The sequence below is a fragment of the Heteronotia binoei genome, chromosome 8, assembly GCF_032191835.1.
Source record: "Heteronotia binoei isolate CCM8104 ecotype False Entrance Well chromosome 8, APGP_CSIRO_Hbin_v1, whole genome shotgun sequence".
NCBI classification, from domain to species: Eukaryota; Metazoa; Chordata; class Lepidosauria; order Squamata; family Gekkonidae; genus Heteronotia; species Heteronotia binoei.
Genome location: NC_083230.1, coordinates 20,617,808 through 20,643,876, shown reverse-complemented (window position 1 = coordinate 20,643,876; position 26,069 = coordinate 20,617,808). Strand labels below are relative to the sequence as shown.

Below are 26,069 nucleotides of genomic sequence, written 5' to 3'. Positions count from 1 at the left end.
GCTTCGTCACGAGTGCGCCGCCACTGCCTCTCTAGTCGTCGGAGTCCTTGTTTCAACCGGCGTAGCTCCAAGGTATACCAAGGAGCCAGCCTTGAACGAGGGCGCAGAGGACGTCGAGGTGCGATCTCGTTGATTGCCCCGGATAGCCGATCTTGCCAGGCATCAACCAGGGCATCAAGGGAATCGCCAGGGGGCCAAGGATCCCGAAGAGCCATTTGGAACCGTTCCGGGTCCATCAGGCTCCGCGGGCGAGCCAAAATAGGCTCTCCGCCCTTACAGGGTTGTGGTAGCGTCTCCATACGAGCCTTGAGGGCTAAGTGATCCGACCATGGTATCGTCTCCGTTGCGATTTCGTTCACTTGAATCCCGGTCGCAAAGATCAGATCTAATGTGTGCCCCGCCTGATGCGTGGGAGTCGTAACAAATTGGGAGAGTCCCAGTGTCGCCATGGAAGACACTAGGTCCATCGCCTGAGTGGAGGCCGGGTCATCGGCATGGACATTGAAGTCGCCCAGGACCAGAAGCCCTGGGCACTCCAGCGCCCAGCCGGACACCGCCTCCATCAGGGATGGTAAGGCGCTGGCCGGTGCGTTAGGCGGACTGTACACCAGCCAGATCGCCAACCTCTCCCCGACATCCCACGCAAGGCCAACACACTCAATACCGTCGATCTTTGGGGCCGGGAGAGCCCGGAAGGAGTAACCCTCCCGTATGAGTACCGCCACCCCGCCCGCTAATCCGGGACTGGTGAAAGACCGAGTAACCTGGGGGGGCCATCTGGGAGAGTGCCGTCGTCTCCCCCTCTTGTACCCAGGTCTCGGTCACGCAAGCCAGGTCTGCGTCCTGTCGAAGCAGGAAGTCCCTAATGGTTTCGGTCTTATTATTTATAGACCTGGCGTTGCATAACACCAGTGTCGGACGCGGGCAATTTCTCTTGGTCCCACTACTTGTCACCGTCGGGATGGGAAGTAGACTAGAAGGGGGCCGAGCACTGTTTTGTCTCAGCCTCCTTCTCTCACCTCTCTGTCTATTCCCACCGTCATATCTTCCCCTCCCCAGGAGCACTGGGATCCCCTGACCGGACATCCCGACCTATTCTCTCACCGATCGTATTCCACTGACTAGTTAGTATTGATACACAGCATAGATCTCCTGCCCACCTTCGTCCTCTGTTCCCAGTTATCTAGTTCACCATAATCTTCCAATTTGATTAGTAAATAATAATTCCTACTTAGCACTATAATAAAGTCCAATTCCTAACTAATCTAAAGTGCTAACGTGAATAAATAATCAATTGAGTTAATTAAATTCTATATGCATTTAAAAACATAAATACATAATAAATCCAGTTTCTAATCAATTTAATAAATCCAGTTTCTAATCAATTTAATAAATCCAGTTTCTAATCAATTTAAATCTAATTCATTCTTAATAATAATTCTAGTGGTGATCTATAGTCCGTGGGCAGTGGGGGTAAAAGTTGGAGGTGAGGTAGGGTTTAGTTCTTAAAGTGCTGGTGGTTGGTATAAGTATTCAAAATCGAATGTCCAGGTTTTAGGCGTCTTTGGTGCTTCGTGGTGGCTCTTAAAGTGCAGGTGCTGTTTTCTAGTATAGGGACCGTTTTAAGCACAGTTCTTAATATAGTTCTCAGAGGCATGGGTGAGAGAGCTTCTCGGTTGATGACCTTGTCGCGGGGGGGGGGGGGGGCGGGGGGTGTGGGAGCGTAAAGGAGGCGAGGGGGGAAGCCAGAAGAAAAAGGGGAGAAGGGGGGGCGAAGGCAGAGACCAGGGTGTCCACCGGGACCCACGTCCCGGGGCCAGTCCACTCCTCCGCTCACTCGCACCCCTCAACTCCATCTCCCTCCGTAGATACACTCGTGGGCATTCGATGAAATTGCTGAGCAGACAGGTTAAAACGGATAAAAGGAAGTACTTCTTCACCCAAAGGGTGATTAACATATGGAATTCTCTGCCACAGGAGGTGGTGACCACTGTGTGACACAGAGTGTTGGACTGGATGGGCCATTGGCCTGATCTAACATGGCTTCTCTTATGTTCTGACATGAAATTAAAATGTTTTTTTAACTTGCATGCCCCTAGTCACTACAGTTATTGTTGTAGCCTGCATCCTTCTTGAAAGAAAGTAGTAAGTCATAAGAAACCTGTCCACTGACTTCCTCTTATAAGTTTTTAATTTTTTAAAAGAAAGCCGGAATTAAATACATAGTGACTCCTTATTGCCCTCTTGTGGCCAATTGAACTAGTGTTCTAAAACTGCTGAAGAGATTTTCTGATTAGAAAGCAAAACAGATTTCAGATACTCTTTTTTTACAGAGAACACCGATAATGTACATTCCCACTTATTCGAACTGCATTGTATAAAAGTGCATCTACATAAATGTGGGAATACTGTTTCTGTATCTGAGATCCTTTAACAAAGTCTACTCATGGTAAGCTATTTAGATCAAAGGCATTTACTTACTCTCATTCCATGAAAAATTAGTGGAAAACCTTTCCTTGGCAACTTCTCCCACCCCAACAAAGAGTTTACCACTGAAGGATCAGCACAGACTTCTAACTCCTTGTGGTAAAAGAGCTTAGATGGCAATGCAAGCAATATAGCATGAGATCTGTAATTCTTCACTAGCTTGGTAACCTGCAAGGAAAAATTAAAACGTTGGTGATCCAAGAACAGAGCCTGGCTAAATCAGTACCCCGTTTCTTTATAAGCACAGCCAGATGCTTCTGGGAACAAGGAGTCAGATGTCTGGAAGCTTCTGGCCACAATACTAACTTGACTGCATGCATTCCAAAGATTTCTGCTGAGATCACTTACCAACTGTGTTTCAGAATGGGCAAAACCCAATACCGGAGGGCTAGCAGCATTTTGTCCCCGAAGACTAGCAAATAGCACAAGCTTTTGTGAGGAAGAATCCGCTGCATCAGATGCGTCTGATGAAGCTGCTCTGCTTCACAAAATCACATACTATAATAAATACATTATGCCATCAGTAGGGATGGGCATGAATTCGATGGATGAACTATGATTTGTGTTAAAATTTGCTGATCCTTGGATCTTTATCAATCGGTTCGGCAAACAGTGCTGCGCACAGAATAAAAATAAAACAGGGCAGTCCGTCTGCGCCGTTATCGACAGGGGATCCTCCTCAAGCGCGAAAACGTGCCTGGTGTGATGACGTCACTTGGAAGTGACGTTATCATGCTGGGCACGTTGCTTGTGGGGTGTGTGCGTGTTCTATCACTTGGGGAAAAAACTCTATATAGTTATCTTAAGAGTTTTCGCTCAAGTGATAGGGCACCCCTGGTGACATGCCTGAGCTTTCTATCCCTCTTGGAGACCATGCCTTGCCTTCCTGAACCCAAATGAACCACAAGACGAAACAAACTACCGTTTTTGCATTCTGTGCCCATCCCTAACCATCCCAACTGGAGAGCCAGTTTGGCGTGGAGAGCCAGTTTGGTGTAGTGGTTAAGTGCGCGGACTCTTATCTGGGAGAACCGGGTTTGATTCCCCACTCCTCCACTCGCACCTGCTGGCATGGCCTTGGGTCAGCCATAGCTCTGGCAGAGGTTGTCCTTGAAAGGGCAGCTGCTGGGAGAGCCCTCTCCAGCCCCACCCACCTCACAGGGTGTCTGTTGTGGGGGAGGAAGGGAAAGGAGATTGTGAGCCGCTCTGAGACTCTTCGGAGTGGAGGGCGGGATATAAATCCAATATCTTCATCTACCTCACAGGGTGTCTGTTGTGGGGGGGGAAGGTAAAGGAGATTGTGAGCCGCTCTGAGACTCTTCGGAGTGGAGGGCGGGATATAAATCCAATATCTTCATCTACCTCACAGGGTGTCTGTTGTGGGGGGGGGAAGGTAAAGGAGATTGTGAGCCGCTCTGAGACTCTTCGGAGTGGAGGGTGGGATATAAATCCAATATCTTCATCTACCTCACAGGGTGTCTGTTGTGGGGGAGGAAGGTAAAGGAGATTGTGAGCCGCTCTGAGACTCTTTGGAGTGGAGGGCGGGATATAAATCCAATATCTTCTATCTTCTTCCATCAGCCAAGAGATCTGATGTATTCAGTCAAAGGCTGCCTAAGATGGTACCCTAATATTTAAACTCTATTTTCACGTATTTGAAAAACTAAAACAAGAATTTAAGATTCAACAATAAAGAGAATTCCCCATTGAACTTACCAATAGAGGATTATATGACCCACAAGCGCCAAAAGCATCCTCATCTCTCGAATACAGAGGCTGAGACATCAGTCTTTCCATCAGGGAAACATTTAATCCATAAACTGCAGCTAGTTTAGATTTTATGACTGGGCCTAGTTGCATTGGATCACCCGCAAGTACAATCTGAAATTAGAAATACTTTTTTTTCCCCTGTATGAAAGTTTACACCAAGAATTAAAATTTTACATAATGTTTAAACTTAAAAAAATATAATATTAAAAAAATATAATAGTTTATGCCTTAATGAAACACATACTGTTCTTGTTTACAGAAAGAATTTATAGCAACTCAGAACAATAATGTGTCAAATGGGGATGAAGAACTGAGAAGAAAAAAAGATAAATTAATTGGACACCACACGTGAAAGTATCTTCACCCTGGAGAGATTACTGGTCCTTCTAGCCCAGTACTATCTTCTCTGACAGCAGCTTTCCAAGGCCCCCTGGAGATGCCTCTACTATCAAGATTCATTGTTCTCTGCCTGGAGATACAAAAATTGAATCTGTGACCCATATGCAAAGCATGTGGTCTACCACTGGCCTATGGTTTAAAATTTTTTAATACCCTACTGTGGTAGGTCTTGCAGCAATGCGATACTTAAAATTAAAAACACTGGCACTTTTATCCTATATGTGCTTTTGTTTAAATCAGCAATACACAATAAGATCTTTTAATATAGACAGAAACATAGTTTATTTCACAAAGTGACTTTACCAGGGAAGAAAAGCCGGAAAAGGTTCAGTTGGAATGAAATTCAAGAAAAATGTTGCTTGATTCGGTTACAGGGAGAATACATACCTGCCCGCTGACTTCAGAAATCAGCCCCAATGGAATCAGACATTCGGGCTCACTTGCCTGGCCTGCTTCATCCACAAATACATGTGTGAAGTGTCCAATCCTAGAGTTACAGAGCAAAAGTTGCAAGTATTCTGCCACCTTGTGGTAGTTATCTATGCAAACTGAAGAATTGCACAAAAATTGTGCTGAAGAAATACACACACAGTACTTCAATACAGCTCAAGCTTTTACGTTGCCAGAATTCTACACAATTACAAGCAAGATATCAATGTGACTTTCCATGTTTCAACATGGAAAATGTCGAGTTACTATGGCTTTAGAATATGCCATCTTCCAACACAGTCCTTAATATTTCACATCTATCCACAGGTCCACCTCTAACTACTTTCAAGAGATGCCGCTGGGATTGGCATCTTTCATTTCCTTCCAGACTTTTAGAATTTAAGTTTTCTCTTAAATATCCTAACACATTCCACTGTTAGGTCATTCTGCACAACCAAGGGATAAAACAGAGGTTTAATAATCCTATTTTTTATTTCTGCCTTTTCTCTAAAAAGCTCAGATATGGTTTCCCTCCCATTGTTACTTAACTTGTTATAGACACTGAAGGGCACAGGAGGTTTCTCTCTTATCACCTGTAATAACTTCACCATGCTGCAAATACCTTCCTATTCACAGGTACGTTTGTTCACTGGTGCCTATGTTTGTATCACATTTCCCTTTTTAAGCAAATATGGCATTATTTCAGTGACAGACAATATATTTCTTGGCTCCCATTTTGTTTCTTGAGGATAAAATTTAGAGCATCTTGAAGAGAAAACAGATGTTCCCTACCCACGATGAACTAGCAATGAACTAAATTCGATCTAGTCAGGCTATCATAGTATTAGGGATGGAAATTGGTTTTGGTCCTGTCTTATCTTGCAGGGGTGACTTGCAGCAAGTAGTTCCACAGGTTAACATTACACCAAAACAGAGCTGCTAGGTTCTTGTGGGGAACACCCTCTTAAGGATCTAATTACACTGTCACAGCCTGTTGTGGAAGGGTGTATTAGTCTTCCCTGGAGAGGAACAGGATTGCAATTGTTGAGAGCTATCACTCTCATTTTTGCTTCCCAGGTTCACTGTAACAAGCTTTCATCCAAAGTTTAATTTATTCAGCAATACATGAGTAATGAGCAGTTAGCACTAACCTAAATGACTCCTCAAAACAGGCTACAGAACAAAGCAACAGACACATACAGAGACAGGGTAATTATCTGTCAGTTCTTGGTTGCCCTAGATGGACTGCTTTAGCAGGATCACCCTCTCTAGAAAAAAGGCCATCCTTTGCTAATTTTGGGGTCTCTAGTTATGCCCTGTTCAAAACACTGGTTGGTGGTACTATAGTGCATTAGAATGAACATATGAAGCTGCCTTATACTGAATCAGACTCTTGGTCCATCTAAGTCAGTATTGTCTACTCAGACTGGCAACGGCTTTCCAGGGTATCAGGCTGAGGTTTTTCACACCTATTTGCCTGGACCCTTTTTTGGAGATGCCAGGGATTGAACCTGGGACCTTCTGCTTACCAAGCAGATGCTCTACCACTGAGCCACCGTCCCTCCAACATGAACAACTACATATTTTGTACATACTGCAAATGCCCATGATGTGATAAGACAGCATGGACCCTCCTTCAGGCCTCATCAGGACTCCAGAAACTGTACATTCTCGTCAGGTGTGCCTTGAGGGTGAGTGACCTCTCAAACAACTGACCTTCAGGAGCTCTCTCCAGACAAAGTTCTGAGATACATTTGTTTCCGAGAGAGACAGGCAGGTGTTTGCTTCTTAGAAAGAGAGGTATAGAGGATTCTAAAATAGCTATGCTTTGGACAATAAAAAGAGCCGAGAAAACGCCAGGACAAAGAGAAAAATGCATGGCTGGTTTTCATTTCTAACACTGCTGAGTGGCCTCTGCTTAGCCATGGATAGATTTTGTGGCCTTTAGAACACAGAACCAAACAAGCCTGTTTCCCAAAAGCAAAGAGATGATTTTCTATTTTCCTCCACCTCCTGGGATCTTCTGCAGCACTTCCTCCTCCAAGAAAGCAACACATTTGAGGTCTCTGGGTCTATTTGGAAGTAGTCAGATGTGGAGAAAAAAGTTTGGTTTTTAGAGAGTCACTGTTTCATAAAATAAAAATGAATGGATGCCATTGCAAATACAGCATTAGGAAAGCTTGACTGTTTCAAAGCTGGAATGAGTACACTTTCAGGTGATTACCCCAAGGAATTCTATGATAATACACAGGGCTTTTTTTGTAGAAAAAGCCCAGCAGGAACTCATTTGCATACTAGGCCACACCCCGACACCAAGCCAGCCAGAACTGTGTTCCTGCTTTAAAAATAAAAAAGCCCTGATAATACAGGTATTTTTAATTGATTTGGAAACCAGGAATGGTGGATAAAACCACAAATAATGTGAATAAAAATTAAGTTATGAAATCAACTGATTTTCTGTACGGGCCAAATCAAAACTGAAATGAAAATTCTTATCTCTCACATCTCCTCACATGTGGCGAAGGGATAGTATAATCAATAATTTCATATGGAGTTAAAACAGATAACGCAAGTGATGCTACAGTGCCTGACAACAAAACCTAGGTGTCCCTGTGACCTCCACGGAAGAGCCTTAAATTCCGTGGAAACAGAAAGGACATGAACAGAGAAAGGCAATGGCTCAGTGGCAGAGCGTCTGCTTGCCATGCATAATAGGTTTCAGGATCAACCCTCAACCTCCACTGAGATGAGATGCAAAAGGATGAGGGAGAGAGATGCAAAAACCTCCACCTGAGAGCCGCTACCAGTATGAGTAGGCAATACTAACTTCGATGGACCATTCATTGTAAGACAACCTCATGTGTGTTCATACTGCATCATTTCAGGAGTGTGCTAAAATGGTGTCAGCAATTTTCAGTGCAACAATATTCCTAAATGCGATACGTGTAAAGAAAATACAAGCAGACACTATTTGTTATGAGTACCATTCCAATAACAATGTCTACTACGTAAACCTTTAAACTGGTTTGAATATATTTCTTCCCTAATAAAATATTTCAGTCCAAGCATTTCTTGTTAAGCATTTCTAGTGGTTAAGTGTGCGGACTCTTATCTGGGAGAACCGGGTTTGATTCCCCACTCCTCCACTTGCAACAGCTTAGATGGCCTTGGGTTAGCCATAGCTCTGGCAGAGGTTGTCCTTGAAAGGGCAGCTGCTGTGAGAGCCCTCTCAGTCCCACCCACCTCACAGGGTGTCTGTTGTGGGGGAGGAAGGTAAAGGAGATTGTGAGCCGCTCTGAGACTCTGGGGGTGCGGTCACACTCACCATTAAATCCATCTGCAACGCGCCTCTATTATAATCTGCACAACCAATTTTCCAATCAGACAACAGCCAGGCTCCCGTTCTATCCCATGTGGGTCCCGTCGCTGGTCGATCAGAGTGCTCTACCAGACCTCGTTTCATGAGACGTCAATCTGCATTAGCACAGGCGCAGTGATGCCCGCTATCTGCACTATTGAGCAGATCCAGCGTCTCCTCCCTTCTCCACGAGAGACCTCGCACACCCACCATGACCTCGTTCTCAAGGGCGGGGATGCACGTCGCTTTTAAATGGGTCGGATCACTAACAGTTTTGCTAGTCCGTTGGCACTACTTTTCCAGCACGAGCACTATGCGTGCAGAAAAAACCCCAGGAATTCAAATCAGTTCACATCTAGTTTCAAAAGTGAGTTTTGTTTCCAGACACAGGGGCGGGTAAACGGTTTATCGAGCCAACATTCGCTCGCTCATTCACTGGCGCAGTGATATCATTTGCAGGGGGCTTTGGGAGGGAAGCGGTGGTGCGCTTCTGACGAGCCGCCAACGATGGAGCGTTCAAACAGAGAAATTCCGCTCAGGAACCGTCAGAAGAATTTTGTTCCAGATTTAAAGCAGTATCAAATTAGTCCATGCCCCAGTCATCTCAACGCGGGACTCGAACGAGCTAACCACCATTCGCAGATGTTGACGTTTGGACAACCGCTTAAAATCCGACATGTTTCCGGACTCCACTCATGCCTGTAGCAGGATTTTCTGAACGTCTTACAGGGGCATAAAACTTGGTGGGGGTGGAAAGTGCTGTCAAGTGCTGCTTAGCTTCTGAGATGTGGTAAGACTGGGATAGCATGGGCCATCCAGGTCAGGGCAAAATTAACACTGGGTACCTTTTAAAATACTGGTTATGATCATTACTAAAAACATGCTATGTCAGAAAATACTCTATTTATGGCATTCACCTATTTCCCAGAAAACCCATGCTCTCCAAATATACATTGCTTTTTCCTCAATGAGAACCCCAGTATGGTTCTACTGACACCATTTTGCTTCCTGTACTCCAGATAATCAAGTAAAGCAATGAAGGTACTATTGTATACATAACACATTTCAAAGGAATGTCTTTAATATGTGTGAAATTGCCCTATACATGCGTTTTTTGGAAACTACCTTTCCCTCCTTTTCCTTTTTATTCTGTATCCCCCCCTGCAAAAAACCCCAACAACCACCTCAAATAAAATTTTATTACAGAAGTAGGACAGTGAAGGGTCAAAAATAAAAGCAAACGGGAGATCTTAAATACCCTATTCTGTCCACTGGAGGTATGCCGAATTCATGCACACCCCATACCGAAGAAACTACAATAAAACAGGGTTGCAGTCACACGTAACCTGTTCATTGAGGATCCTCCGTGGTCGGGGACAAAGCGTGGCACTTGGCAAGCAGATCTCCATGCGGCACCCGCTGGAATGAGGTGTACCTCAGGGAGTTATTCTCTCGCCAATGATGTTTAACATTTACATGCTCTCCCTTGCCCAGATTGCCCAAAGTTTCAGGCTGGGTTGTCATTAATATGCAAATGACACTCAGCTCTATCTGCTGATATACGGCCACCCAGACTCCGCGCCGAGTCATCTGACCTCAGCCTTAGAAGTTGTGGTGGGATGGTTGAGGCAAAGCTGATTGACGCTTAATCCAGCTAAAACGGAGGTCCTGTACCTGGGCCGGGGGGGGGGGGGGGGTTAGGATCAGGAATCCAGCTCCCAACCCTGGATGGTGCATCTTTAGTGCTGGTTCAGAAGGTGAAGAGCTTGGAGTGACACTGGATGCCTCACTTTCAATGGAGGCACAGGTCGCAATGGTTGCCAAGTCTGCCTTTTATTATCTTCGGCAGGCCAGGCAGCTAGCGCCCTACCTATCCCCCCAGGACCTAGCTACAGCGATCCATGTAACAGTCACTTCCAGGATGCATTACTGTAACTCGCTCTACACAGGCTTACCGTTGAGACTGATCCAGAAACTCCAGATGGTGCAGAATGTAGCAGCTTGACTGTTGATAACAGTGCCTAGCCGGGCACACATCCAGCCAGCGCTGTGCAAACTGCACTGGCTACCAACTGAGTACCTGATCCGTTTCAAGGTTTTAGTCTTAACTTTTAAAGCCTTACCATTGCCTGGGACCGACATATCTATGGGACCTTTCCCCATATATGCTTCGGAGAACACTACAATCTGGCACCCAACATCTGCTAACTGTTCCTGGCCTGAAGGACGTCTGACTAGCCTTGACCAGAGCCAGGGCCTTTTCGGCCTTGGCCCCAGCCTGGTGGAATCAGCTCCCCTTAGAGAGCTGAGTCCTTACTGAATTGTTACCTTTTCGTAGGGCCTGCAAGACAGAGCTATTCTATCGGCTGGCCTTACTGCTGCAATACCACCTCTGCTGAAATACTGGTTTTACACTATCTGATGTCTGAGACTCTCAGTATATTATGATGCACTCAACTGAGCCACCAAACTGTATTGTATTTATCAAAGATTTCAGGTTTTCACGGCTGGTAACATCATTAGGGTTTGTAGAATCTTTCGGGATCAAGTGCCGTGTTCTACTGGAGAAAGTTTTCCTTCCAGACGTTTCGTTCTCAGCTGCTGAGAACATCCTCAGTGGCGTTGCAGCCGGAGCAGGCGCTCAGACCTTCTTGGCTGCTGTGCACAGCAATGCACAGCAGCCAAGAAGGTGTGAGCGCCTGCTCCGGCTGCAACGCCACTGAGGATGTTCTCCGCAGCTGAGAACGAAACGTCTGGAAGGAAAACTTTCTCCAGTAGAACACGGCACTTGATCCCGAAAGATTCTACAAACCCTAATGTATTGTATTTATTATAGTATTGTTCACATTTATTGGTTTTAACTGTTTTTTTATACTGTTTTTAAAATGTTACCTGCCCTGAGCCCAATTGGGAAAGGGAGGAATATAAATTGTCTAAATAAATAAATAAAACAAATAAATCCTCACTGCAGGCACATATGGGACTGCACATGAGCAGGCCTGGTTCTGCAGCTAAAAGCCTCCAGGTGGCACTGCGCACTGGAGCTAGAGTCTTTGTTCCCATCCAGGGGCCACATGCGCCTGCACAGCAGCACCCCGATTTTCAGTACCTCCAGCGCCGCCAAAGCCAGAGCATGCAGTGGGACAGGAGGGAGGGTATGTGTGCCTGCACAGAAGACACTTGATGAACAGCTGTTACATATAACTGCAATCTTGTTTCACCATCAATCTTCTGTGTAGTTCCACATGGGGATTCTAGCAAGCTATTCCAAAGGTGGAATATCTTATGTAAACATAGACAGAAGAATCACCTTCCCCACTTGCCTGCAGATCCAAGGCACAGTGATGTATGAAGGTGTCAGCAGATGACCAAGTAACAACTTGGCAAGCCTCTGTCCAAGGCACACCATTGAAGAAGGCTATAGAGGAAGCTACAGCTCTAGTAGAATGCGGCTTGATCTCTAAAGGATATGGTATGTCTGCTGACTTGTAACATTGCTTTATAGTAGAGACAATCCATCTGGAAAATGCCTGGGAGAAAACCTTCTTCCCCCCCTTTATTAGGCCCTGCAAAATAAACAGCGTTTTATCTTTGCAAAACTCTTTGGTCCTTTTCAGGTCAATCAACAGTGCCCTTCTAATATCTAAGGAGCGCAGGAGATGCTCCTTGCCAGAACTTGGCACAGGAAAAAAAATACTGGTAAAATGATCTCCTGAGATAAATGGAATTTGGAAACCACCTTAGGGAGGAACCTAAGGCTGGGTTGAAGTACTACCCACTCAGGGAAGGTCTTAAAAATGGAGTTTTCACCTGCAGGGCTGCCAGTTCGCTGACCCTCCTGGCTGAAGTAACCACCAAAACAATTAAAACATTCATAGAAAGAAGCTCCTCTGAACATGTAGCAAGCGGCTTGGAAGGCTTGCACATCAGCGGAGTCAAAACAAGTGAAAAGGGCCACTGGGGAATCCAAGAATCCCTAGGAGCAAAGACTACATAAACTCTTCAAAAAACCCTTGGACCGATGGTGAGAGAATACTAATTGCCCATCCACCTCACCATGAAACCAAGAAACAGCAGCTAGGTAGACCTTCATTGAGGGAAAAGGTCAAACCTTTATTCTTCAGATATAACGAATATTCAAATACACCCTGCAAAGGGATAGTAAAAGAAGAGGGGTTCTTATTACGCCATGTTGAAAACCTTCGTTTATATACATAGGATTCCTGGTTTTGGAATCCTACCCAATTTCTCGCATTGGGTTTGTGCGCGTTTAAAAAGCGCATCATTTATCTCTTGAGAGAATATTAAATCCCTGCCCCCAAGCTTCTAAACAGTACAGTTGAGTCAATCCAGGCTATGGTGGAACACCTGGCCCTTTGCTGATTAAATTCAATTGTCTGGGTAGGGAGAAATGTTGTCCCTTTGACATCTCCATAAAAACTTGGGAGCCAGATTTAGAGAGGCCAGAAAGGGGCTATCAAAATCATTTCTCTCCCCTGACGTTTTCTATCACTTTTGTATCAGACTCAAGGGCACTAATCCAAGTTGGAATACCATACAATAACTGCGGGATTACTTTGGCCTTATAGATTTTTAAAGCCGCTGGAGCAAACTGGTTGCCTCCATTAAAGAAAAACTGGGAAACGGCTGATGCAGTAATGGCTGCTAAATTAACTGCAGATTTGCGGTGATGTGACCAGGACATATTGTAACTAAAATGGAGACCTAGGTATTTAAAATGTCTGATCTTTTCTATTTCTTTCCCATCGAATAGCCATTTGTGGATTTTACAAGACTTAGCAAAAACCACAATCTTAGATTTTTTGTAATTCAAATGCAGTTTGTTTTCTTGAAAAGAACTGAGACATCTATTCAACAGTCGTCTGAGTCCAGCCCTTGTACGAGAAAGAAGTACTGTGTCATCCACGTATAGCAAGATGGGAATGCGCGTAGAGCCCAATTTTGGGGGGTGGCAATCTACTCCTGTTAGTACAGGAGCCAAATCATTGAGATATAGATTAAATAAAAAAGGAGTGAGGATGCATCCTTGTTTAACTCCTTTATTGAAGGGAATTTTAGGTGTCAGTTCCTCAGTAGGTGAAGTTTTGATTTGGCAAGTGGTGGAGGAATGTAGAGTTATGATTAGTTTGAGAAGTCTCTTATCAATGCCCGGATGATGGAGTTTAATCTACAGTCGCTCTCTATCTTTGACAAGTCTCCAGAACCAAAGAACAATTTCTCACTACTTGGTCTTTAGACTAAGCAACCACCAACCAGTCATCTAGATAGGGAAAAATATGACACCCATAAATAAGCTACTTCCAGTGCTAGGACTACCCTGGATGCTGTAGTCAAACCAAAAGGCAACACCATATACTGAAACACAAACTTCCAACATCAGAAACATAAAAACTCATGGCGTTGTTTAAGATTAGAAATATGAAAGTGAGCATCCTTCAAATCAGTAACAATGAACCAACAGTTTAATTGGAATCATTTCAAAACCGAAGGAATGGAAACAATGTGAAGTTCAGAAACATTAAGGAAAACCATTTAACTCTCTGAGATGGTTCTGTCACGAGCTGGGGCTGAGTCAGGCAACGTCCAGGGGCGGTCCAGGGTCTGCAACTGGTGAGCAAGGTGGGTCCAAGGCGCCAAAACAGAATCGTAATCCAGGTATCACAGGTCAGAGGTTCCGAAGCCGAAGTCAGGGGGTCCAGAGGTCCAAGCCAAAGTCAGGAATCCAAAAGCCAAAGTCAAGAGCCGGCGTGGATGCTAGGATGTCAGGTATGTGACTAGTTGCTTCCACAAAGCCTCCTCCCAAAGCCCACAGCTATATAGCCCTCTGCTGCCTGTTGCTCATTTGGGCTAATTGCTGTCTCAGAGCAGCAGCCAGGATCCTGCCGAAACTTAAGCATCCTCACACTTAGAAGGGCCAGAATCCTTTCAACACTCAGGGCTCAGGGAGCGTCTTGCTTGTGAGCGTGCCGCCCTCCTCCGATCCCTGAGGTCCCGACGAAGGCGGTCACGCACACGAGCCACCCGAGAGGGCGAGGCAGGGGGGCTTGGATCTTCTTCAGCAGGAGGCAGGGGCACTGGTGCAGGTGGCAGGGGCACAGTTCCTTCTGCAGGCTCTGCAGGCTCGGCTTCTTCTGCAGGGTCCCCAGCACCCATGACAGGTTCTCGCTTCTCCATTTTTCTTACTAACCAGGAGCATTCTGGAGAATCCTTGCGATTCTGGTAGTCTTGTTGAGGCATAAATGGCTTAGGTGCAGGATACTGTGCCCTGGAAGTGTTGGAATATTGGTACTCCCTATGATACCGGTGCCCAGGGGTGCTGTGTAAAGAGTTGGGGCCGGTTGCGATACCCCCAAAGATTTTGCTGTTTGCCTGTTCTTTATCAGAGGCAGTGTCTCACCTGTTCTGATGGAAAACAACATGGAACCTTGTCACAACAGCAGGGGACCAGGAAGGGCATTCTATTGGCCGCCACCACTCTGGTAAGGGTCTGTCTGGGAGGACCCAGAGCACCGAACCATCCAGTCTTCCTTATTAGCAAATTCCTATCTGTGACCGAAAAGACATGAGGACCCATGCGGTATAACAACAACAGGTTTATTGTAAGCGCTCAAAACAGGAAGTGATTCGTAAAAACTTTTAGTGCGACAGTGAATATGAAAAGAGTAAAGGTTGGTATGAAGAAATAAAAGCCCTGATGAAACTAATGACATGTTCCCTTCCTCTAATTCCAATTGACTCACTCAGTCTCCATGGATGAGGGACCTCTCAGCAGCTGCAGCCTTCTCCAGCCTTCCCAGAGAAAACCTCTCAGCAGCTGCAGCCTTTCCAGAGAAAACACACTTTCCTCTCTAGCTGGTCTTTTATTGCTTCCTCCCAGGTCCCACCCCTCTAGGCAGGTTTTCCCTCCAAAACTTCTGCCACCCAATCAGAAGGAAGAAGGGATCTTGGGAAAATGTAGGCCCTGTAGCTACTTTAACACAGGCTTCCCTGGAGCCTGCAGGTCTCACTAGGCCTAGGATCACGACAAACCTTCCAAAGGTAAGTGTGATGAAACACATTTTATCCTGGGATGTTGGCAAGCAGCAGGCTTCCACTGTGCATTTTAAAACTTTCTCTCTCTCTCTGGGCAGAGATTAGGCTGGAAAGGAGGAAGTCCCTCAATGTCTTTCCAAGCTCAGCGTCTTAAAAATGCGAATCTATCTAGCAGGAGAGGCAATCGGACTGGCTAGTTCACTTCTTCCTCTCTTCTAGCAGGGGACAGAAGTTTGGAGATATATAAAGAATGCTAGACTGTCCCCAGGAAAGAGATTCTTGGAGATCACCAGGAAGCACTTCTCTGACCTGGTCAGGGAGGTGGGGAAAGATAGAAGATAAAACTCCTGGGAGCAAGGAGGAAACTCTCTTTCTTTAGGATGCTCAGGTGATGAGAAGACACAGGATTATTTAACTCCTGAGGCAGCCAAATTGACCATGTGCTTACTTGGGAAACTGGGAGCAAGCTTCAAAATAATGCTAACTCTGTTGAGAACTAGAACAACTAAGCTAAATAACTTGTCCTATATTTTACCATCAGAGAAGGCACATATAGGGGAAGGGACAGAGAATTTATGTTTTTACCAATTTCCTTTGTTTTCCTTGCTCACCTGGTGTTGTACTAAAAGTATGCTTGTGTCAGAGACACAGGCAGCCCAGGGAGCTGAATTCCATAATCAAAGTCAGGGTCGAATCTACGGGTCACATACTGGGAAGTCAGAATAGAATTTAGGGACTTGTCTGAGCGCAAGATCTAGCAGACTGAAGTCATTTACCAAGCAGTCAGAGCTGTTACAGAAGATCAGAATCAAGAGCTGGATCACGGGTCACAGGAGCAGAGCCCCGGAAGAATTCTGCAACTACTCAAGCAGCTGGCATTGGGCTAGGAGCTGATCTCTTTGTCATCTCTCCTGTAGTTCTGCTTGAAGCCTCTATCTGCGGTGCTCCAAAAGTGTGGGTGATACTGGAGGGCTAGGAATGATCAACTTAGTTTCACCTGTTGACTCAGGACTGGTGACTATCAATGGCTCTACACCAACTGTTGACTGAATCCTGAGAAGCCTGAAGTTCATCTTCCTGCTCGCTGGCTTCTGTTGACTCAGAGCGGGTTACATGGAGTTCCTCTTCTCCTCGCTGAGCCCTGACTCACGACGCCTTGTAAACATTTTCTTTTTAATTAAGGCTTTAAACTGTTGATGCTGGAAGTAATTCTCTGTACCACACAGACTTGTACTGTCTTGAATACATTATCTGAATAGGGGGTCCCGGGGTGTGTGTGTGTGTTGGCAAGCAGTTAAGTCCTCCAAGGGTGCCCAAGACATTAATCTGTTCCCATGGTGGCCACATGCTTATCAGTGGGAGACAAAGAGGGAAGGCCTCAGAACTAAGAAGGGAAGCTAGGGGTCCTAATCCACCCAGTGAGAAATCTGTACAATTATCAGTAGTGGTGACGGGCTAACCTGAGAGTGGAAGAAAAGCCCCTCCAGGGGGTTGGGAATCCCTAGGAGGACGAGGCAGAACAAGACAGAGTAGGCATTATCTGTCAGTTAATCCTCTACTTTTTGCTTGGTCATGGCTGGTAACGCTAGAGATCTCCAACAGGTGTGCCATCTGAGGACTATGGCACTTGCCATAGCACAAGCTACAGCATCCGCAGAACGTTTGCTGGCATTTATCTGCTGTTTTGATAGCTTGATGGCCTTGGCTTGCAACATCTTGGCGAGGGGCCTCTCGTCTTCCAGCAGTACTCAAAGAAGGGTAGCATTCATTTCCATAGGGACAACTGGTATCTGCAGTTTTGTAATCGGCAATCTTAAAAACCTAGAGCAGACGAGTATAATTTGCATCCTAAAGCACCCAACTTCTGCCCCTTTCTGTATGCGAGTGTAGAGTAATAAGGCTGATAGCCCTTAGGCTGCATCTCTTCTGTCAATCGTGGCGAAGGTGGGAGATGAGTTGTAAGATAGTTGAAAGGTTCCTTTTTAATTCTATCAAAGTGTTGCTCCGCCCTCCTGGAAACGGGATGCAGTGATGCTGGTTTTTGCCAGACTTCCTGGGTGAGGTCTTCCAGTGCCTCAAAAATCGGAAAGGCAATCATGCCTGGGGTATCATAATAGAACCGGCTCAAAATCATCTCTCAATTTATGCACCAAGACGATGATCTCGATTTCTAAAGATAGTGGCATATGAATTATTTGTTCATTGGACACGTGAGATCTTCTGTAGGGGATGCTGATGACAGTTCCCCTACTGTTACATCTGGGCTTGGATCCGATGCAGATCCATCAGACACAGCGGCTGCCTCTTCTGTCCTCCCCAGTACAGGAGATGGTGGCCTGAAGGACACGGTAGCTGAAGGTGGGTACAAATGAGCCCAATGCAGATAAATATAGGAATTTGGATCCCTAGACCTACTGAAGTTGACCCATTCTTCCAGATATCCAATGGGGATGTATGGATTAGAAGGCCATATCATAGGTGGCTGGGACTAAGCCCAAAGAACCATCAACATCTGCTTGGTTCCAATGTCATTCTGGATCTGTCCTGGAGGGTACCTTCATTTCTAACTCCCCCAAGAGTGATCCAGGAGGTGATTTAGGGAAGGTGTCTTGGGCCTTTCTTTTAAAGCCAGAGTTGGTTCTGGAGTTGGGGCTTGTTCTTGGTTTCTCCTTGTCTTTAGTCTTAGCCTTCTTGGTTCAAGGCTTAGAGAAAACACATGCTGGATCCAAGGAGCATGTGAATCTGATCAACTCTGTTTAGACCTGGATCCCAGGTGCGGAGCTGATTGTGCTGGATCCAATGCTGTTATTTCTGAAGCCAATTTGGACATCAGGTCTGAGGTTTTAAGTGCTTTCTCCCACGGTGCCACCTTGAATTTGGAAGCTCTATGCTCCCTGGCCTTGGAGTAAACCGTTGGCAGATCTTACAAGTCAGAATATTGTGTCTTTCGCCCAGACAAAAAAAGGCAAAACTCAAGCTCATCCATCTGGGTCATCTTCACCCCACAACAGGTAAGTTTTTTTGAAATAGTACTTTCTGAGCCATCTTTAGGGCTCACAATTCTTATTATTTATTATTTAGACTCTTCAGCTACCCATTCCAAGCGGACTCAGGGTAACTTACACCAAGGAAACAACAACAATCTACACCAGGTAGTTTAAATTAGTATTACAACACAGAATAATTTCCAATTAAAAACAGTTCCAATTAAAAACAGATGGTGATCATTTGGAATTAAAATTGTGACTCCCCAGAGCTTCTACGGAGGCAGGAAGGGGTGAGTGGGAAAACCCAGGCGCGCCAGACTGCTTACTGTCCCATCACTGTCCTCAACCAAAGGCCTGGCAGAACATCTCTGCCTTACATGCCCTGTGGAAAGGTAAGTCCCGCAGGGCATGGATGTTCTCCAGCAGAGTTCCACCAGGCAAGAGCCAGGTTCAAAAAGGCCCTGGCCCAGGTCAGCTGGATTTCTCTTGGTCCAGGGACTGATAAGTTTTCTTTGATGAATAATTAATTCCTCACTACTCTAATGCTCCAGAGACTCACACATCAATGACCTCCTTTCAGCTGCAAAACCTCTCCAACGACAGGTCTGCTCCTGTGCAATCCTCATGTGGGACTGAACAGAAGGCCAGTGGCAAACTTACTCTCTCGTACACTCTGACATACATCATCAGTGGATATCTCAACATGCCGCTTCTCTTCTATCATTAAGTAGTAATGTGAAGAGGTGGTCTGAAGGAGGCGGCAAATGTTTTAAAAGATGCACACTGTAACATTATATAACACAAGCTACTGGGTCTGAAAGACAGAAGCAGGTAGTTCTGATTCTCTGGTTATCCTCTGTTTAGGAAAGAGTTGCATAGCAAGACCCTTCCATTTTAATGTCCCAAGTCTATGCCCAGGTTTTTCATCCAAACATGCATTCACCATATACCTTATTCCTATTTGGTAGAACATTCCAGCGCTGCTGCATGTAACAACAATTATCCTGAACCGAGATGCTTGCCTGATGTCTTCTCCATCTTTGCTGTAAAGCTTTATTACATCATTCAGACACTGAAAGTAAACACAAACAAGCAATCTGTTCTTCATTTATGATATTCTAAAGCTATTTGACAGCAACAGCAGAATACTGAAACTCTAAGTGCCATTTTAAAGACTGGAAAAATGTTGACTGCTTTGTATCTGTGAAACACCATGTACTATAATCGGATGTAGCATGAAAATAAGTTTAAGCTCTTATGAGTGAGCAACAGATGACAAAAGGGGCTGCTCTTGGAAACAAAACCTTGTTGCCTCGTTTGCTCAAGATGCATCGTATATCCAAACAGCTCTCTACACTTCTATACATTTTTACAACTTTTATGTTGAATTGGTTTATTTTCTTCCTTTGTACTCTTGCCTCACACTACTTTTTAGTGAGGAAACCCTATGTAAATTGGACTGTCCACCACTAACTTTTCTAAGAGCAACACTGCTTATGCTAAAGCAAAGTGTTGAGTGGAGTTTTGGGCAATAATATCAGGACTACAACTACGTAATATATCCCAGGGATGCTTCCGGGTCCTATCTGCATACATACTTTGGGAGTTCTGTGATCACAATTTAAATCCCAGGCATATGAGGAGAAGAAGAAGAATTGCAGATTTATACCCTGCCCTTCTCTCTGAATCAGAGACTCAGAGCGGCTTACAATCTCCTTTATCTTCGCCCCCCAAAACAGACACCCTGTGAGGTGGGTGAGGCTGAGAGGGCTCTCAGAGCAGCTGCCCTTTCAAGGACAACCTCTGCCAGAACTATGGCTAACCCAAGGCCATTCCAGCAGGTGCAAGTGGAGGAGTGGGGAATCAAACCCGGTTCTTCCAGATAAGAGTCCACGCACTTAACCAGTACACCAAACTGGCTCTCATTGAGGGCCCAATGAGACCATGGTGTGCTTTGGAGGGAGGCTCAGGGTGCTGCCTGTGGTATTTTCTCAATGTGAAATGGCTATGGGGAGCACTGGCATTACTGGGGAAACTTGTACATAGCCCATCAGTACATTTCCCCAATGAAGCAAACATTGGGTCCTTGAGAATGGTTTGGATCATGAAAACAGCACAGCAAGAAGGCTTAAGACTCTTCTCCCTGTATGCTCCAGAACACCCCCCACCCCCGCAATAGCTGGGAATTAAGGTTTCAAGTACAAAACTTCCAGTTCATGGCTGCTAAAAGGACCCTAAGATGGACTTGGGAACAATGAGGTCATCAGTCTTCTTTTTCTGCAGCAGTCTGAACTTCCAAGCGTACTTATTTTTTCCACAAAGTGTTCCGCTCTGGGGATGCCATGCCTAGTCTCAGTGTGAGGCTTACAAGAAACTGCACTCTCTGCTTCTCCATTCAGTCACCCGTCCAGGGAGAAACTGGCCAGCTGACCTGGAACAGTTTATCTGCATTACCGAGATCCACAGTCAGCAGGAGTAGAAGAAGAAGAAGAAGATATTGGATTTATATCCCGCCCTCCACTCTGAAGAGTCTCAGAGCGGCTCACAATCTCCTTTATCTCCCTCTCTCACAACAGACACCCTGTGAAGTGGGTGGGGCTGGAGAGGGCTCTCACAGCAGCTGCCCTTTCAAGGACAACCTCTGCCAGAGCTATGGCTGACCCAAGGCCATGCTAGCAGGTGCAAGTGGAGGAGTGGAGAATCAAACCCAGTTCTCCCAGATAAGAGTCCGCACACTTAACCACTACACCAAACTGGCTCTCCTATCGCAACAACTATTTGTTTATTTAATGCATTCTACATACCACCTGTTGAGATATCCAGAGTGGTTTAGTTGGCAGAGTTAGTTAGAAAGTCAAGCATCAAACACTGTAAGTAAGAGCAAAATAACTGGCATTGCAGAATACAAGAAACAAACTTTGTGTGAATACATCATTTCAGCAGCAAGGCTGCCTTGAAGCTGTATTAAGAACATAAGAGAAGCCATGTTGGATCAGGCCAACGGCCCATCCAGTCCAACACTCTGTGTCACACAGTGGCGAAATACACACACACATACACTGTGGCTAATAGCCACTGATGGACCTCTGCTCCATATTTTTATCTAACCTCCTCTTGAAGCTGGCTATGCCTGTAGCCGCCACCACCTCCTGTGGCAGTGAATTCCACATGTTAATCACCCTTTGGGTGAAGAAGTACCTCCTTTTATCCGTTCTAACCCGACTGCTCAGCAATTTCATCGAATGCCCACGAGTTCTTGTATTGTGAGAAAGGAAGAAAAGGACTTCTTTCTCTACCTTCTCCATCTCCATCCCATGCATAATCTTGTAAAACCTCTATCACGCCACCCCGCAGTCGACGTTTCTCCAAGCTAACTTAGTCTATGCCAAATGAACCATCTTCTCTCCCCTATACTGAATTTAGGAGAAATGGTTTATTGGACTGGAGCCATATTTACAAAAAAAAGCTCAATGGCTGGCTCTTGCATCAATCACAAATCACCCAGAGTAAAAATTGTTTTATAAATTATAAAATTGTAAATGTTTATCCACATTAACGCGCACATTCTTGAAGGACATAAAAAAATCTGTACAGCTTACCTGATATGTACCGAAAGGTGCAAATATGGGAAGCTGATGGAAGTCAATATGCAATTCAGACAGGACAAAGTAAAAGAAAACAAGATCAGCTTTACCTCTTCATTTCTGCTGGACGCATTCACCCTGACCATAGTGCCATGCTTTAACATGTTGCTGTCATGAAGTCGTAAACAAATCAAATCTGTTGCACTGTTTGACGGGGCACAAATTAGGATTCGGCTGTCTGGTAGACTGTAATGTATCTAAAATTTTAAACACGACATTTTTTTTCTACAGTTTTCCCATTTCTTGGGATCCTCTTAAAAAGCTTAACACCTTTGTAAACAAAACAAGATCTGGAAGAAAATTTTCTGCAATGTTGTAAGTAACGTGTCTGCGCTTTAAACAAAGTAACTATACTCAAAATACTATTTCCCCCACTTACTATTAGAACATCTCTGTGAAGAGAGACTGGAGCTACTACTGGACTTCATAAGTGTAACATTTTCTTTGGAACATCCTTTTATCTACACAAAAGTAGTTCTCAGATGACTTTTTCTGGTCTACAATAAAGTGCCTTCTACGAACATAATTTCTCAAGCAAAAGACTTCCTCCTCTTCAAACCCCAGGCTTTTTTTCTGGGGGAATGCTCTTTGCGAAAACATAATTCTCAAACAAGTTCATGAGAGGCACCCGTATGTTTCTCCATTTCCTTCTTGATAGTTCCCACACCTCTTTTTGTTTAGATCAGGGTGTCAAACATGCAGTTTGGGGGCTGAATTAGGCCCCCAGAGGGCTCCTATCAGGCCCCTGAGCAACTGGCTGTCATCTGCTTCCTTCTCCCTATATCTTGCTTCCTTCTGCATCACAGCTTGCTTTGCCAGACTTGCTCAATTGCACAGGAGCTACAGAGCAAAAAAAACAGGTTGCTTACCTGTAACTGATGATCTTAGAGTAGTCATCTGTGCAGTCACACAGATGGGTCTTGCCTTTGGCAATGGATCCTAACCTTGGAGACTCCAAAAGCTTGCTTGAGCATTATTTTTGGCACGCTTTCCGGCTTGCCCTGGGGAGCAGGCACCGACTGCACATGCCTGGAGCGAGTGGAAGGCGCCTCTCCCAGTCAGTTTCTTCCAGCCGCTACTGACATCCATGCAGGAGAGAAGCAAAGAGCCAGCAGAGGGGAAGGCTGGGTGGGCGTGTGTGACTGCACAGATGACCACCCAAAGATCATCAGTTACAGGTAAGCAACCTGTTTATCTTCATCGTGGTCTCTGTGCAGTCCCACACATGGGTGATTAACAAGCTAAACACAGGAGCTGGGTGCTGGCAATTGGTAAGCAAACATAATAGTTAGTTCACATATGGGCACTCACCTTGCACTCACCTGGAGAAGGATTAGTAAAATACTGAGTGGAGGACTGCCTGGCTGAAGAAGGCATCACGTCTAGCACGAACGTCCAGGGCATAATGAACGACGAACGTGGACGGAGAGGACCAGGTTGCAGCGGTACAAATGTCCTCCAGGGATACTCCGTGCAGAAATGCCAAAGAAGTTGAGACGGCTCTAGTAGAATGAGCTCTGAATCCAACAGGTAATGGTTGTTCAGCAGTCTCATAACACAACCAAATTGCACTAGACACCCATTTGGAAAGTCTTTGGGTGGATATCTTGGAGCCTTTATGGGGCTTGCCATAGGCTACAAACAAATTAGTGTCCTTTTGAAATGATTGTGTACGTGCAAGACAGAAGGATAAGGGTCTCTTCACATCGAGAGTATGCAGTATCCTTTGACTTAAGTCATTGGGTTCTGGGAAGAAAGCTGGTAAGGAAGTAGCTCTTGAAAGGTGGAAAGGGGAGACGACCTTCGGGAGAAAGGTGGGGTCCGTCTGAAGAATCATCTTGGAACTATGGAAGACGGTATAAGGTGGATCAGAGCGGAAGGCAAACAGATCACTTGCTCGTTTACCTGAGGTAAGGACAACCAATAGGGTAGTCTTCCAAGAAAGTAAACGTAAGTCAACAGACGCTAAGGGCTTGAAAGGATGTTTAACAAGCTGTGCTAGGACTAGAGATAAACTCCAAGCAGGAACAATGGGTTTAACTGGGGGATACAGACGTAGAAGTCCCTTTAGAAAAGCTTTAGATAAACAGTGGGGAAAAAACTGTCTGAACATCAACAGGAACATGGAACGATGAGGTGGTGGACAAATGAAACCTCTAGCGAAGAGTAACTAAGTCCTGAAGCTTGCAGGGACAATAGGTACTATAGAATAAAGGAGATAGGAGCGATGTCCAGATTAATGTCATGAGATTGTACATATGCGGAGAAGCGCTTCCATTTGAGAAGGTAGGAACATCTAGTGGGAGGTTTCCTAGCATTGAGGATAACCTGTTACACTTCCGGGGGCAGTGTTAGGGCTGGATCCTCCATGCTATGAGGCGTAGAATCTGAGGATTGTGGTGCCAGACTTGACCTTGATGTTGAGTGAGGAGGTCGGGTACCATAGGGAGGCGGCGATAGGAGTGGCGGGATAGCTGAAGAAGCCTTGTGAACCACAGTTGTCTCGGCCACCATGGAGTGATGAGAATGCAGTATGTCTGATCTCGATCTTGAGGATCGAGCATGTGATGAGTAGAAATGGAGGGAACAGGTAATGGAGACCTCCTGTCCAAACGTGGAGAAATGCATCGTTGCTCCCCCTCACGTAGAAGCGATGGCATCTGGTGTTGAGTCGTGTGACAAAGACATCTACACTGGGGCTCCCGAAGCAACGGAAGATGTGGTGAAGCTGTGCAGGATTGAGTGACCATTTGTGGTCGTCCAGTCGAAACCGGCTGAGAGAGTCTGCTAGAGTATTCTCTGCTCAGAGTGGATGGATTGCAGTGATGCAAATGTTGTGCTTGATGCACCGCTTCCATAGGGCAATGGAGAGATGGCAAAGTCGAAGAGATCTCGTTCCCCCGTCTGTTTATGTAGAAGACGGTTGCCATGTTGTCTGATGTGAATTGAACATGACGACCCATTAGAGAAGGAAGGAAGGATTGAAAAGACCTGTGGACCGCTATTAGTTCCAAGCAGTTGATGTGGAGTTTTCTCTCTGTAGAAGACCACAGACCCCTGACAGTCTTGTCCTCCAAGTGGGCTCCCCAACCCCACTTCGAGGCATCCGTGGTGACATTTGCAGTAGGGAAGGCAGGATGAAGGGCATCCCCTGAAGTAAGTTGGGCTGAAGGGTCCACCGGTGAAAAGAGAGGAGGACCTCCTTGGGTGCAGTGAGAATCGGGGTTTGGGGCTGCCTGTGAGGATGGAAGGCGCGGACAAACCAAAGTTGCAGAGGCCTCATCTGAAGCCTGGCGAATTTGATGACGGATGTAGTTGCTGCCATGTATCCCAGAAGACGTTGAAACACGACAGCAGGTTAAGCTGAAGATTGAAGAATAGCAGTGGCAGTCGCTATGAGTTGTAGACTGTGTGGAAGAGGAAGGAAAACCATATGAAGGTGTGTGCAGAAGTGGACACCTATGAATTGTAAGTCCTGGGTAGGGGTGAGTTGTGACTTGGTAAGGTTCACACACAGACCTAAGGATGCTAGAAGCGATAGCATGACTTGAATGTCCCATTCGAGCTGTTGAAGTGATTGAGCAGTCAGGAGCCAGTCGTCCAGGTACGGGAAGATGGTGATATCTCGAAGACGCAGAGCTGCAGCTACCACTGCCATACACTTTGTGAAAATGCGAAGGCCCATGGACAGTCCGAACGAGAGGGCCCGATATTGGAAGTGGTGGTGACCAATGACGAATCTCAGGTATTTCCGGTGTTGAGGCCTTATCGATATGTGGAAGTAGGGATCCTGAAGGTTCAGAGATGCCATCCAGATGTTCTGCGGGATTAACGGCAGGATTGACTGAATGGAGATCATGCTGAATTTTTTGTAAATTATCTGTTTGTTGAGTTTCCTGCGATCTAGAATTGGACGTCTGCCTCCGTCTCATTTTGGGACTA

General features: G+C 45.6%; 1 protein-coding gene across 1 annotated transcript in view; it reads right to left on the bottom strand.

Moving 5' to 3' along the window:
* Nucleotides 1-26,069, bottom strand: part of MOV10L1 (Mov10 like RNA helicase 1) — a 111,032-nt gene that overhangs the window by 22,083 nt on the left and 62,880 nt on the right. The window contains exons 18-22 of the mRNA XM_060244397.1: nucleotides 22,178-22,324; nucleotides 19,434-19,555; nucleotides 5,044-5,143; nucleotides 4,204-4,368; nucleotides 2,482-2,655 (exon numbers count right to left, since the gene is read on the bottom strand). Coding sequence (XP_060100380.1) covers nucleotides 2,482-2,655; nucleotides 4,204-4,368; nucleotides 5,044-5,143; nucleotides 19,434-19,555; nucleotides 22,178-22,324 — 708 coding nt within the window. The remainder of the gene's footprint in view (nucleotides 1-2,481; nucleotides 2,656-4,203; nucleotides 4,369-5,043; nucleotides 5,144-19,433; nucleotides 19,556-22,177; nucleotides 22,325-26,069) is intronic.